Genomic DNA, 16177 nt, shown 5'->3' on the forward strand with positions numbered 1-16177 from the left:
CCAAGATTCTGAGTTTTCTTTTCACCTTGCCTTACTTATCAAGCTTTATATCTTTATAGTGTCAACCATATTGGATTGTATTTGGCAAAACAAAATATTCCTAAATATTATTTCTGTTACAAAGAAGCTCAATATATCTCAAAAATAAAAGAAAGAAATAGTAATTTTGTTGAAGAATGGCAAGGAAATACTGAATATAATTAAAAGATGTTTTACTGTCACTATGCTGTCAAGTCCTTGAAGTAAAACATAAATTTGGTCAGAGAAAAGACAATCAAACAATAAATTTTTCTTCCAGTTTGTGCACTTGACTAATATTGAAATGTTTGGCTGAACTTAGACACTGACTAGCAATATGACTTACCAAAGTTAGAAAACACAGTGAACTAGACCAAACAGATCTTGTCCCTAAAGGCACACAGTGGAGGCATACAGATAATGAAATAAGCAAAAGCAATGCAGTATGATAAGCTCAAAAAAGGGAAGTGCAGAGGATGACATAAAAGAGGCACCTGGAATGGCTAACAGCAAGTTCTGCCCTGTAGGGCGAAAAATTTTCAGGCTCCCCAGCGAGGGCTGATCAGCTAAAAATATGCAACAAAGCTTGGAGATGGGAGATTTGTGCCAGCTCCCCTCTCCCATCACCATCACTCCCTAGGAGCAGGTCAGGAAAGTCTTCCCAGAAGCAGCACGAAGGAGTAGCAGTAGATCAGCAAGCCAGATAGGAGCAAGTGCTCCAAATGAAGGGAGTAGCATGTGCAAATGCCTAGAGACAGGGCAGGGCACAGGTCCACAGACCTCACACAGCCTCATTTCCTATAAAAATATTCTGTTTCTGAAGGACGAAAATGACCTTCAAAGACCTTGGGACGGAAGACTTGGGCATTTACTCCTGCGATGTAACAAACACTGATGGAATAGCGTCAAGCTACTTGATAGATGAGGAAGGTAAGTTTAAAATCAGTTCATTCACAAGTCTAATGCTGTTTTGATTTCTCAACTATTCTCTAGGATCAAATGACTTTTGTTTTAGTAGCTTAAGGTTTAATTGTTCTCTTTTTCTCCCTACAGAGTTGAAACGTTTACTTGCTCTCAGCCAAGAACACAAGTTCCCAAGTAAGTGTCCACAATACAGTCAAGAGTTTAGCAATCCTACTAGGTGGCAACTTCTAGAATAGGTCAGATGACAACTCTGACAGGATTGGGAGAAGAGGCTCTTGAGAACATGTAATGGAACATACACTGGGAGCTACAGGTGCACTTTCTAGAAGCACTGCTTTTATCTTTACCATTGTTTTCAAGAGATACAAAGAATACTAACATAGAAAATATATCCCATCATAGAGAGATGTCAGGTTATATACGTGTAACAGCTGAGTAATTAAGTTTCTTCACTTTTTGCCTACATATTTTGGAATCATATTTTATATATATATCTTCCAGATACATTATTTGTATGCCTTTTAGGCAAAAAATCTCTTACTAAGTAATTTAATGTTAATGCTTAGTAGAAGAATCATACCTCTAAATAAAGACAATCTGAAGATATTGCCTGCCATTTTAAATTCCTGGAAAATAAGCTAAAGATGCCTCGGTCAAAAAAAGAATTTCTCTGAAGTATCTATAAACCCTTTAATAAAGCGCTTTCCACATAAAGGATTAAATTTCACAGTTGAAAACTAAAAAAGAGAGAAAGAAGTCTGAAATGACTCTCGGAAAGTTCCACTGGTCTGATAAGATCTTGTGCCATTGCTACCTATTGGCCAAAGTAGTGGATTATCCAGAAAGTCATACCCTAGAGAAAACAAATAGAAAGTGATAGCACGCACTTATTCTTTTAAATCAAGAATTTTTTTTCACTTCTTAATCCCTAAAATATAACTCCTTCACTAATACAGGAGTTTCAGAAACCCATGAAAATATACCCTGACTCCAGACTATAGCCAAAACTTTGTATATTTGTACATGTGCATTTTTCTAGGGAGAATGGCCTCTGGCTTTCCTGAAATTCTCAACAGAGGCTGTGATTAAAAATAAACACTACTCTAGAACCAATTGCCTGACTTCTCTTCCATTCCCAAGGAATGCTTGTTTGATTGTGGGGCTGAGTATTAGTGACTATTGACCTCAGCTGTAATGTTCTCGAAACCAAATTCGTTCAGCAAAGCAGCACAGTGGGGTGCCTATGGGGTATGAATGTAGAATGCAGAATTTCGGAAATCTAGGGGACAGCCATTTCTCATCTGTGTGCTTATTCACCATAAAACTAGAAAAGGAATACCATGTGTCCTTAAAAGTTTTTTTTTGATTATATGAAAGGTAGAGGTTTGGCCTAGACTTTCCTTGTTCTGTATTTTGACCCACTCTGTGAACCTAGGCAACTGATTTCAATTTCCCTGTGCCTTGGTTTCTTTTCTAGAAATGGCTGTTGTAATAGTTTATAGCACCTACCACATAGAGATGCTGTGAGAGATAATCACCAAGGTATTGATTGATCCTTGAACTCTTCAGGAAAAATATAAACATTAATCAAAACAGAACAGTCATCCTAGAAAAACGCATTTGCAGGAGAGCTGTCTGCAGGCCACAGAGGATGCTCTCCCTTCATGTTCCCCGGGCTGTGAGGTAGGGGGTGGGGGAGAGGGTCACTGTACTGAACACAGCCAGAGCTCGAATAGACAGGCAGAACCCCCTAATGTTTGCACCGTCTACTCTCGAACGTTGGTAGAAATGGAGAGAAACGGCCGCATCCGTTAATCTAGTCAGTCAGACAATAAACGTTGACAAAGTTTCTAGGCAACAGCTAGTCCAAAAAACATTTATATTTAGCTGAAAGGATGGAAATGAGAGAAAAATGGAGTGTTACTGTTGAGTTGGAAATGTGCCCAAGCCTCCCTGAAATTCAGTGATCATACGGCCTTGGAGATAGTAATTGCCGGATGTCACTGTCATTTATGCTGAGACATTTTATTTTTCATAGACATAAGCACTCTAGTTATTGGTTCTAGGAGAGAGGGAAGCAGCAAAGTCAGGTGCCCCCCCCCCTTTTTTTTTTTGAGGAAGATTAGCTCTGAGCTAACATTTGCTACTAATCCTCCTCTTTTTTGCTGAGGAAGGCTGGCCCTGAGCCAACATCCGTGCCCATCTTCCTCTATTTTATGTGGGACACCTACCACAGCATGGCTTGCCAAGCAGTGCCGTGTCTACATCCAGGATCCGAACCAACAAACCCTGGGCCGCCAAAGCAGAATGTGCAAACTTAACCGGTGCGCCACTGGGCTGGCCCTCAGGTGCCCTTTTATTAGAGACCTGGTGTGGTGTTGAAGTGGGTGCAGAGAGAGAACCCGGAAGGTGTTAAAAACTCTGACGTGCAAGTATCAAACCTCCTAACCCAAGGGAGTTCTCGTCAGCCCACTGGAGCAGCATTTTAAACATTATAGCTCCAAATCCGCCAGGTTACTCATGAATATGTCAGAGATCTGATGATAGGGTCGAAGCAGCGTAACTAATTTCTCAATTTATACTTGCTTCTTCTTAGTAAATGTTGACACATAATTCATTTTCTTTGAGCTTTTTTAAGGTTTTAAATGGTCTCATTTCTTCTAGAGCGTAATAAAGAGTATAGTGTTCCTTTATCCCTTGGCACAGTAAATTCTTCTATTTTAAGCTGTTTTCAAAAATATTTTGAAAACCTCTAAACATATGCCTTAAACCTACAAATAACGTATTTTGCTGGAGCAAATTAACTGCCAGAGCAAAGAGCCTAAAGAAATTTAGGGCTGAGAAGAAGGAAAAAATAAAAATACATTAAGCTAAAAATAGAAAATAGCCTAGCCTGTCTTGCCAGTGTTGATACTGAATTGCAGTGTAGAAAGGCAGCTTATTTGCATTTATATTTATTCTCTCAAGATCTCAAGGTACTTTGAGGGGGATGGTGGGAGGTATACTTTGGTATTGTCAACATCCTGCATGTCTCTTCATTTGTAGACATTGGTTATTATCCCACTTGCAGACATATACTCTATCTGTGCAGATATACACAGCACATATACATAAATTATATCTATTTGGTATGTCCTCTTAGGTGCCAATATATTATATTTACAACTGGTAGTTATATGATGTTTTTGAAGCAATTGGAGGAGGAAAGAGGTACCAAAATATTAAGACCCAAATTTATAGAGCACTTATTATATGACAGTCTATTTATAGGGTGCTTAAATGGGATATGTTATTTAAACTCCACAATGACCTTAAAAGGGTCAGTACTATGGTGATTTAATTTTAGAGATGAAGAATGTGGGGCCCAGAAAATTTAAATAGCTAGACCGGATGTATACACAGCTGGTACCTGGGGTTCAGCCCAGGTGGTCTGACACTAACCAGAGCATAGGCTGTTTCTGTGTGTGCACCTGTTGTTTGTCACCACACCCTCTGTGGTGATTCCTGGTGGGCAGCGTTCCCTAAACAATGTTCCTTACTCAGACAGGATGGTGAACATTAAGGCAGCTGGAAGCTTCCAGGAGGTCATGCCCCTGCCCCTCCATCACCACTCTGGCCCTTTTAGGTAACTGTATCACTCATGTATTTAGATACCCCAGAATGAGGTCTCCAGACTTTTCTAGATGAGATTCTACTTTCCACTCCCCTCAAGACTTACTTGTAGCAAGCAGGAGCATCCTAAAGAGAGAAAGCTTAGCCTCTGCTCTCACCACCCTGGGGTCTGTCCATGACCTGCTTTACTCAGACATGCTCACACTGGAAAACCACTAGTGTTCTTCAGAGTAGACAGCTGGGACCAAGAGGAGCACAGAATAGAGGGAATAACCCTGGTCTCAGATCTGCTACCCAGATGCATGACTAACCTTTCCTCGGGTTCAATTTTGTCATCAGTATAACTAGGGGAGGAAGACAACTAACCTTTCTTGAGTCATTATCCACATTGTCTTAGTGTATTCTGGTACTATATTCACTCTTCTTGGTGGCCTTGGAGGCAGATAATATCCGTATTAGCAAGTGAGGAACACAAGGTTTCAGGAGGAGGTACCTGTCAGAGATCACGCTGTGACATCAGAGGTCTCCTGTCCACCGTGGGACCCCCTCGTAGATGACGTCTGAGGCTCCTTTATCTCTGCATTGAAATGATTCTATCACTCAGTTTTACAGTGAATATAGAACAGTGCAAATGAGAAGCATTTCTTAAAGCTTGGAAAGGGTAGTTTTAGGATAAATACGAAGAAATATTAATGTACATTTGGTACAAGTTTAAAATGTAGCATGTGCTGAAATTTTGAGATAGGTTTAAGAACAGTATAGAGAAGGCAAAGGGTGATGATTTTCCCTGAAGGAAGCCGAGGACTACCAAACTTTGAGAAACGACCACGCTTTTCCAGAGAGCATGCCCCGGAGCCACCTCTGACCCAGCCCCGTTGGTTGGAAGAGCCTTTGGAGAGAACGTTTTCAAGTTACAAGAAATTTAGAAACTGGTTTTGAGAGATGTCAGCCAACTTTTAAAATTTTACTCAGACTCAAATGGCTCAAGTGATACAGGTGTAAATCAGAGATACCATATGGTTCCTTAACTTTCTTTGTGAGGCAAGCCGTGCTGTATTTCAATATAGCTTCTCGATAGCGACTCGCTTATTTACCTCTGAAAAATTTTGCTTGGTCTAAGAGCTTAAATGAACTGGCATACCAGTGGGGTGGGTAGGGTTCAAATGACAAGCTAGTTCATCTTGTGGATATATAATCAAAATTAGTGCTTTTATAAAATTCATTTTTTTAAAACAATTTAAAGAACCTCCAAAGTAAGTTAAATTGTTAACAAAAATCAAATTTAACTCCTTTCCAAATATTTTGAAGTAATGAAGAGCATAGACTGTCAGAGCTGGAAAATATCTTGGCCAATTAGGACATCGGTTCAATTCCATTCATTCATAAACAAGTCAAATGAAGCCCAGATATGTGAAGTGACTTGCTTAATATCACACAGTTTGCTAGTAGGTGACATTGGACTAGGCTTCAGCTCTCCTGGGCCCAGCCCAAGACTCTTTTCTTCACACTTTGTTATTGTCTCTAAATAAACCTAACCAAAGCCAGAGTAACGGCTAACAGAAGTTAGCTGAAAGACCCCTAGAGGTAAGTTCATCTTCCTCATTTTTACAATTGAGACATCTGTCACTCAGAGAAGGTGAATGACTTGCCCAAAGTGACAGTCAAAATTAGAACCCAGGTCTTGGTTACTCAATATCATGCTCCACACTCTCACTGCCTCCAGGCTTGGCAAGAAGCAAGGTGTTACATCGCCATTTGGATTGTGTGTTTTTTCACTTGTTGGAAAAATCTATAGTGATACAATTGGTTTACCAATATAACTACTATTTTTATTTTTCATAGCTGTCCCAGTTAAATCAGAGTTGGCAGTTGAAATTTTGGAGAAAGGCCAGGTCCGGTTTTGGATGCAGGCTGAGAAGCTATCTGGCAACGCCAAAGTCAACTACATATTTAGTGACAAGGAAATTTTTGAAGGGCCGGTAGGTTTTATACTTTTTAGATTTCTAAACGTATCATTGTAGAATGTGCTGATTGGAATGCAGATAAGTTGTTATGAAAACCACTGGACATGGGGTGGGGGTGGTTTAAATCATTTCACATGTGAAAAATGTAGAGGAAAATATAGATTGATTATATCATATCCAAACTGGGACACTTTTGAGCATGAAAAACGGTGCTAGTAGTAATTTCTCCAGGGCAACAGTCACAAACCCAGATTGTCGCAGGCAGATCAGGAAGTATATTCACCTGTGAACATGGAGAAAGCACAGGCGACAGCAGCCTTCCCTGAACTCACACACTCACATCGGAAACCCCAGCAGGGACTTGGTTCTTCATATGGAGGAAGTCACCTGTATTGTTCCAATGACTCAGAAAAAATGCTGTAAAAATATCTTTCATTGCTTTTCTGGTTAAAAATGTAATACATCCTATTGTAAAAAACTTTAAAGACTCAGAAAGGACAAATCACAAATTCTTACAACTTTTTGATGTACATATTGGTGTATACTTTCTGGTCTTTTTCTACTCTTCTGTGTGTATGCCTATTCATGTCTTATTTACATAGGTGATTGTGTATATCTCTATCTACTATTTTCTTTGCTTTTAGAGTAAACAGAGTTTTTATAGATAGAGTTACAACATCTGTGCTTTATTTGTCCTCCCCAGATATCAGTAGAGCCAGAATGAGGCCAGTACCCAGTGTACAAAAGAGCTTGAGTTTAGGGGCTCTGGCTCTTACCTGTGCTGTCATGGGTGTAAATGGGAGCCTAAAAAGATGGGGGAGAGGTGTGGTTTGTGGCCTTTGTTAACAACCTGGTCTCCTTTCATCGAGGTATGTTTTCAAAACATTTGAGGATTCATTAGTGATGGGGAGAATGAGTAACATAAATAGCAGAAAAGTATGCAGTATGTTCCTTTTCAACTCATATGGTAACTGTGTGTAGAGCCAGAACAAGTCACACATGGGTCCACTGTGGCCCATCTCCTCCCTATTTTCAAAATATTCTCCTCAACTTCTGTGATCACTACCTGGCCAGTGGAGAGGAAGGAAAAGCATTGTTGGCATCACTCTCTGCTGCCACAGCCAGGGAGGGAGCACTCATGCACACGTGTGGTAGACACCCTCCCCTTCATGCGCTCACACACACTTGCATGTTGCTGTGCACACACGTACAGACTCAGGCTCTAAACTTGAAGAATTGTTCATTGTCATTGCAATTGGTTCTAATCGTACTATTTCACTGGGTGGAAATTACTGTCTTAGGTCAGGTTCCCTAGAAGGAGAGTCTGAAATAGAGTTTCTCCTTCAAGTGACTTTTGGGGGAGTACTCTCAGGAGTAGGGGGTAAGGGAAACACGCTAGGGGAGGAGAAAGCTAGGAGAAATGTGGGCTCGGTTGGAGACTGGCTTCCCACAGGGGAAGCTCCGGGGCATGAATTGCAGCACAGAATTGATCCCAGACCTGAGCCTTCATTCTGTGACGTTTTATAGGAAAACTTCATTAATTCAAATTCATTATGGAACTTGTGCTTGTATGCCCAGGGACTAAGATTTCTCTTTACACTGAAGAAAAAGTTGCCTAAGCAATATGATAAAATAAGCACAATCTAATAGGGCAATTTGAGCTCATTAGGAGAAACTGGATTTCAAATGCTTTGGAAGCATTTTTATTCAGATAATCATTCAGCAGATATTTATTAATTGCCTGTTAAATACCATGCATATGCTAGCTGCTAGGGATATAGCAATGAATGAGACAAACGCATCTGTTATGCTGCCTATAGTTTTGCGGTATTCTGCTAATTAAAACTAATGTAATCTGGAAGGTAAAGCGGGAATCTAAAAACAACTTTTTGACAACATTTTGTGACTTGGGATAACAAAACTTTATCTTTAAATAATTAAATTTCAGACTTTTTAGTAATCAATTCTGGTCAAGGTCATATATCCCATATAATATTCTCCTTTTCCTGGGTACAAAATTTTGAAACGTTGCTCATCTAAAAGAATGTTAAGGAATTTTATCAAAATTATGATTCTTTGGAGTTTGTGGTTATTTGATGAGGCTTATTGTCATCACATCTACCTCACTGATTTCTTTTTCCTTTTCACATTGAAGAAATATAAGATGCATATTGACCGAAACACTGGTATAATTGAAATGTTCATGGAAAAGCTACAGGATGAGGATGAGGGAACATATACTTTCCAGCTTCAAGACGGAAGAGCAACTGGCCATTCTACTCTTGTTCTCATTGGAGATGGTAAGGATTCTGTGGAACATGAACTGGAAGACTTTGCTGCTCCCTTCAATGCAAAAACCCCATGGCACAAAAGTGGTCAGGTGGAAAGTAGTAGGAATTGTTTCCTGATTGGATTCCAATATTTGAAATCCAATTTTCAGTTAATTTTTTCCATAGTATTTCATTTCATTGAAATGAAAGTTAATTTAAAAGGACACCAAATTTATCCCTGGCCCACAGGCATGACTGTACTTAAATGATCTCATATGTAAACAAGTATTTATTACTAAAATTCTCCAGCGAAGGAGATTGCAATACAACCAAGGCTGTATATGTGTCTCAGAAACAAACTATGATGCTATCTTATAATATGTACTTACTTTAACTTAATTTAAGAAGAAAAATATGCAGATGTTGTGTATGCCAAATCAATTAAACATATGTTATAACTAGATTGTGTGTCAGCTTCCATAGCCATTGTGGAAACCACCAAGATTTAAAATGTGGCATTTAACAAAGCAATGGCAAGGCTGGCCGAATCTCTATATTTGCAATATCCAAAACTATTTCACTATTTCCCAGCTTTATGACCTTGAACAAGTTACTTAACCCTCCTAAGCCTATTTATTTGTCTGTGAAGACTGAAAATGAGTAGAGTGGTCATGATGTATGAGTGTTATAATAATGAACATAAATCACTCAGCACAGTGACTGGCATGTACATTTGTATCCCTCCACTCAATTTCATACTTCTTTGTTTTTCAATTTTTAGTTTATAAGAAGCTCCAGAAAGAAGCTGAATTCCAGAGGCAAGAATGGATCAGGAAACAAGGTAAAATAGGCAATGACAAAAGAGGAAAGCTTCCGTTTCTTGGACTAAATATTCAAAGATTATTTCCATAATGAATTAAAATGAACGTTATTGCTTATGTCAATAATGCACTGGTAAATAAAAAATAATTGAAAATATTTATTATTAAATATCCATCCATTTAAAATATTCAAACACTAAATCTTGAATTTTTAAAATTTCACTTCAAATATAAATCTCCTTAGGATTTAGGAATGAGCTTTGATTTTGCACTTGTGATTAATAGATTGCTGATATCATTAAAATTTTATAGGTCCACATTTTGCTGAGTATTTGAGCTGGGAAGTGACTGGTGAATGTAATGTACTATTGAAATGCAAGGTAAGAAGTGGATAAATGTTTAATATTTGATACAAGGGAAATAAAGATAAAATAGAATGTGAGAAGAGGAAGATCAATTTTTCATCTCTGTTTGAACCCAAATGGTAAGCGAAACATCCTTACTGTTGAATGTTACTGTAATTGTTGCTTTGTAAGGTACATTTAAAATAAAACAACGTAAAAATGTGGGAAAGCGAGATGATCCTATTCATTACCCACACCCTCGTTAATAAAGGACAGACTCTTTTTTTCAGTGAAGACCTTTTTTTTTAGAGCAGTTTTAGGTTCACAGCAAAATTGAAGGGAAAGTACAGAGTTCCCATATACTGCTTGTCCCCATACGTGCATAGCCCCCCCATTATCAATATCCCACCAGGAGTGACACATTTGTTACAACTGACAAACATGCACTGGCACATCACAGTCACACGAAGTGCATCTTTTACTTTAGGGTTCACTCTCAGTGTTGTGCATTCTGTGGGCATGGACAACGGTACAATGACACATATCCACGATTATATGGTTTTACAGAGTATTTTCACTGCTCTAAAAAGCCTCTGTGCTCCACCTGTTGATCTCCTTGCCCCCCACTTTTTAAATTACTAATTCAGAAGAATCTCACATTGTCTTTGTTTCAGGCCAAACCTGTGTTCTAAGTGGTAGATCTATCCCAAAGTCATTCCAGCTACACATTTTTCCATGGACGTTTAGCAATTTCCTATCCAAATTGTATGACTGGCACAACAATACCTTTGAGTATCGGCCAGCTCTGCTGCTGGTTCTGAAACCACTGTGCTGAGGGGAGAGGTTAGTAAAGAGTCTGTAGCTCACAACCAATTGTCTTATTAGCCTTTGGAAAGATTTAGGAAAAAAATTCTGTATTGCCTTCTAAATTATTTTGTACCTCAACCTATGGTGGTGTTCACCTGGGTGAGTCATCAAAATGTTTTGGACAAGGAAGTGCTGGCTGAGGTTGGAGTGTGAAGGTCGTGATGACGTACGGTGACCCCAAACTAGAAGCACAGATTTGGCCTGGGGAATGAAGTTGTCGTTATAAAAGCCAGAACGCAAGCGACCAGCCTCTTCCACGTCTGAGGAAATTCAGAGAAAGAGCAGTCTACCAGAAATGTGTAAGAAAAATAAATTCCAGGCTTTTCCTCTCCGAAAATAGCAAAGCTTCTTGAAAAACAACTTCTCAGGCAGTAGGTAACGCCCTCACTGCCTCTCTCCTCCTGGCTGTCCACTGCTGTGTGGCCCCCACCACTTTCTCCTCCACACTCCCTGCCCTGTAAACCATCCATTTCCCAGAGGCCCACACGTTCGTCCCCCTTTCTATACTACCCGTTGCACTAGCCTTCTGGGAGGTGAGCTCTGCTGTCCTGTTCTGATGGCTTTCCTCAGGAAAATCACCTCCTTACCCAGATTCTGAGTAACCAAGGGGAGCCTAAAAATATGTTATGAATATTCATACATTATGCATTTATGCTGTTCCAATGCCTGGAACGGCTGCCTTCTTTCAGCTTCTCTGAAAAAATGCTTTCTGAAGGCCCAGCTCAGTCATCTCCTCTGTAACGCCTTCCCCTTCTCAGGCCAGGTAGAATGAACCTTCCTCTGTGCTCCCATAGCTCTTTGTTTCATTATTATAGAAATTTCTGTACATTTAGCAATTTAAATATTTGTTGTAATTCATGGAGTATGTGCAGCTAAACATTCAAACTTGCAAGACCATCATGGGCCCAGTTGGAACTATTCTATTCAAAAGAATATAGGACAAGAACCACGGCTTGTCTGCAAGGCACTGCTAGCTGTTCCTCTCCTGCAGGAGTCCTCATTGGGAGCTATTCCCTTCACCACCCCAAGATGACAGCTCAGGTCAAGGAGACAAGATCTACCTTGGTCAGGTGCAGGAAGCACCACGGCTTTAAAAATACCTCATGCCCCAAAGAGTCACTACCTCTTGTAACTCCCTAGGCAGAGCTTCCAGGGTCCGCACAAAGGACATGCCCAAATTACAAAAGTCAGTATACTCACGGAAGCCCAAAGTTATGGAGTCGATTTCTAGTCCTTCCCAGTCCACATGCAGCTTACAATCAGGGATCATTTTTATCATAAACAGTGTTGTCTAGTAACAGTTACTTTCTGTAATTCAGGAACCAGTTTACAGGATCATAAAGAACATTTGTGTGTATTGGTTTCACTGTACAGTTACCAGTTTTGGTTCTTATGTTAATTTATTAACTGAAATTTTTTAACCTTTCAAAACTTTCATATCCTTGTTTTTAATGAGATTAAACATTTTCTTCATCTGTTTGTTTTGTAGTTGCATTTCCTCTTTGGGGAATTGTATGTACATTTGTCCAGTTACTCAGTGGGGACTTAGGGATTGTTTTCTTGATTTGTATGAAGTCTTTACTTTTCCATACAGTTTTAACTACACAAGAAATACATGAATATACTCTTCTTTGTAAAAAATTCAAACATTGTAGATAAAGTTCAAGATCCCTTTAACCATATGGCCCATTTGAAATTTATGCTATGATATGATGTGTGGATATAGGATTTAAATGAGTTTCCTCAAAATTGCTAAGCAAATAATTTATTAAACCATATTTGGTGGATGTTAACTAAACTTACTGCAGTAATCATTTCACAGTATATACATACATCAAATCATTATGTTGCATACCTTAATTTATACGTTGTATGTCAATTATATCCCAATAAAACTGGGAAAAAAATTTTAATTTTATTGAGGTCATAATAGTTTATAACATTGTGAAATTTCAGTTGGACATTATTATTTTCTGTCACCATATATGTGCTCCTTTACCCCTTATGCCCTGCAACTCCCTTCCCCTCTGGTAACCACTAATCTGTTCTCTTTGTCCATGTGTTCATTTATCTTCCATATATGAGTGAAATCATGCCATATTTGTCTTTGTCTGGCTTATTTTGCCTAACATAACACTTTCAGGGTCTATCCATGTTGTTGCAAATGGTACAATTTTGTCTTTTTTGTGGCTGAGTAGTATTCCATTGTATATATATATATACCACATTTTCTTTATTCATTTATCAGTCAGTGAGCGCTTGGGTTGCTTCCACGTCTTGGCTATTGTGAATAATGCTGCAATAAACATGAGGGTGCTTTCAATTCTTTGGATAAATACCCAGTAGTGGGATAACTGGGTCGTATGGTATTTCTATTTTTAATTTTTTGAGAAATCTCCATATTGTTTTCCATAGTGACTGCACCAGTTTGAATTCCCATCAGCAGTGTATGAGGGTTCCCTTTTCTCTACATCCTCTCCAAAATCTGTTATTTTTTGACATGATGATTATAGCCATTCTAATGAGTATAAGGAGATATCTCAATGTAGTTTTGATTTGCACTTCCCTGATGTTTAGTGACATTGAACATCTTTTCATGTGCCTATTAGCCATCTGTATATCTTCTTTGGAAAAATGTCCATATCCTCTGCCCATTTTTTATTGGGTTCTTTGTTTTTTTGTTGTTGAGTTGTGTGAGTTCTTTATATATTTTGGAGATTAATCTCTTGTCAGATATATGATTTGCAAATATTTTTCCCCAGTTGGTGGGTTGTCTTTTGTTTTGTTCCTGGTTTCTTTTGCCTTGCAGAAGATCTTTAGTCTGATGAAGTCCCATTTGTTTATTTTTTCTTTTGTTTCCCTTGCCCGAGTAAACATGGTATTTGGAAAGATCCTTCTAAGACTGATGATGTCAAAGAGTGTACTGCCTATATTTTCTTCTAGGAGTTTTATAGTTCACATCTTACCTTCAAGTCTTTAATCCATTTTGAGTTAATTTTTGTATATGGTGAAAGATAGTGGTCTACTTTCATTCTTTTACATATGGCTATCCAGTTTTCTCCGCATCATTTATTGAAGAGACTTTCCTTTCTGCATTGTATGTTCTCAGCTCCTTTGTCAAAGATTAGCTGTCAGTAGACGTATGGTTTTATTTCTGGGCTTTCAGTTCTGTTCCATTGATCTGTATGTCTGTTTTTGTATCAGTACCATGCTGTTTTGAGTACTATAGCTTTGTAGTATATTTTTAAGTCAGGGATTGCCATGCCTCCAGCTTTGTTCTTTTTTCTCAGGATTGCTTTAACTATTCAGGGTCTTTTGTTGCCCCGTATGGATTTTAGGATTCTTTGTTCTATTTCCATGAAGAATGTCATTGGGATTCTGATTGGGATTGCATTGAATCTGTAGATTGCTTTAGGTAGTATGGACATTTTAACTATGTTTATTCTTCCAATCCATAAACATGGAATTTCACTCCATTTCTTTATGTCATCATCGATTTCTTTCAATAATGTCTTATAGTTTTCATTGCATGGGTCTTTTATCTCCTGGTTAAATTTATTCCTAGATATTTTATTCTTTCTGTTGTGATTGTGAATGGGATTGTGTTCTTGAGTTCTCTTTCTGTTAGTTCGTAATTAGAGTATAGAAATGCAACGGATTTTTGTAAGTTGATTTTGTACCCTGCAACTTTGCTGTAGTTGTTGATTATTTCTAATAGTTTTCTGATGGATTCTTTAGGGTTTTCTATATATAAAATCATGTTGTCTGCAAACAGTGAGAGTTTCACTTCTTCCTTACCAATTTGGAAACCTTTTATTTCTTTTTCTTGCCTAATTTCTCTGGCCGAAACCTCCAGTACTGTGTTAAATAAGAGTGGTGAGAGTGGGCATCCTTGTCATGTTCCTGTTCTCAGAGGGATGGCTTTCAGTTTTCCCCATTGAATATGATATTGGCTATGGGTTTGTCACTTATGGCCTTTATTATGTTGAGGTACTTTCCTTCTACATGCATTTTATTGAAATAGGTATACCCCTTCTATAGTCATTTTATTTCTTATCATAAATGGATGTTGAATGTTGTCAAATGCTTTCTCTGTGTCTATTGAGATGATCATGTGGTTTTTATTCCTCATTTTGTTAATGTGGTTTATCACATTGATTGATTTGCTGATGTTGAACCATCCCTGCATCCCTGGTATAAATCCCACTTGATCATAGTGTATGATCCTTTTAATGTATTGCTATATTTGGTTTGCCAATATTTTGTTGAGGATTTTTGCATCTGTGTTCATCAGCAATATTGGCTTGTAATTTCCCTTCTTTGTGTTGTCCTTGTCTGGCTTTGGGATCAGGGTGATGTTGGCCTCATAAAATGTGTTAGGAAGTGTTCCATCTTCTTCAGTTTTTTGGAATAGTTTGAGAAGGATAGGTATTAAATCTTCTTTGAATGTTTGGCAGAATTCTCCAGAGAAGCCATCTGGTCCTGGACTTTTATTTTGGGGGAGGTTTTTGATTACTGTTTCAATCTCTTTACTTGTGATTGGTCTATTCAGATTCTCTCTTTATTCTTGATTTAGTTTTGGGAGGTTGTATGAGTCCAAGAATTTATCTATTCTTTCTAGATTGTCCAATTTGTTGGCATATAGTTTTTCATAGTATTCTCTTATAATCCTTTGTATCTCTGTGGTATCCATTGTAATTTCTCTTCTTTCATTTCTAATTTTTTTAAAACATACTTCCCCTCCACATTTATTTGCAAAGCTTCTTTTATCTTTTTAAAATATTTAGATATATATTGGGGCTTACTCATTCCATTCCTTTGATAAAGCCATTTGTTTTTGTGACACAGACTATATTTTAATCTGATGGGATTTGTCTTCCTGTGGTTTTCTGATTTTTATTTTTATTTAAGTCTGCATGTTAGTATCTATGCATCTGTTTTTTATTTTCTTGTCCACCAGATGATTTTAAAGTCGATTTTTACTGCTGGAAATAGAGATACTATTGATTTAGGTTTATTCACTTGTATCCACTTTATTCTAAACTCCTTATCAATTAAAATACCTTTCAATTGATTTCTTAAGAAACCTATGTCTTCTGACTCAAAGTTCAGTGCTTTTTCTTCTATCTAATGCTACATTGAGAATTGTTTAGTTTTATAAAAGTAGCATTCCCTTGTTTCAAGAAGTGTAATTATGGTTTTCCTTCTAGGTGGCAAATATTAAGAAGGAGACTCATATTGTATGGTACAAAGATGAGAGGGAGATATCAGTGGATGAAAAGCATGACTTTAAGGATGGCATATGTACCCTGCTTATAACAGAGGTAGGTGACTCTAAATGTGAAATGTAACATATT

The 16177-nt window shown here is 38.0% G+C and overlaps 1 protein-coding gene across 1 annotated transcript in view; it reads left to right on the forward strand.

The window, feature by feature from the left end:
- Positions 1 to 16177, forward strand: part of MYOM1 (myomesin 1) — a 143343-nt gene that overhangs the window by 113982 nt on the left and 13184 nt on the right. Inside the window, exons 24-30 of the mRNA XM_046671935.1 lie at positions 842 to 948; positions 1072 to 1116; positions 6397 to 6533; positions 8674 to 8818; positions 9570 to 9629; positions 9922 to 9989; positions 16031 to 16144. Of these exons, the coding sequence (XP_046527891.1) occupies positions 842 to 948; positions 1072 to 1116; positions 6397 to 6533; positions 8674 to 8818; positions 9570 to 9629; positions 9922 to 9989; positions 16031 to 16144 (676 nt within the window). The remainder of the gene's footprint in view (positions 1 to 841; positions 949 to 1071; positions 1117 to 6396; positions 6534 to 8673; positions 8819 to 9569; positions 9630 to 9921; positions 9990 to 16030; positions 16145 to 16177) is intronic.

Source organism: Equus quagga, chromosome 9 (genome assembly GCF_021613505.1).
Source record: "Equus quagga isolate Etosha38 chromosome 9, UCLA_HA_Equagga_1.0, whole genome shotgun sequence".
NCBI classification, from domain to species: domain Eukaryota; kingdom Metazoa; phylum Chordata; class Mammalia; order Perissodactyla; family Equidae; genus Equus; species Equus quagga.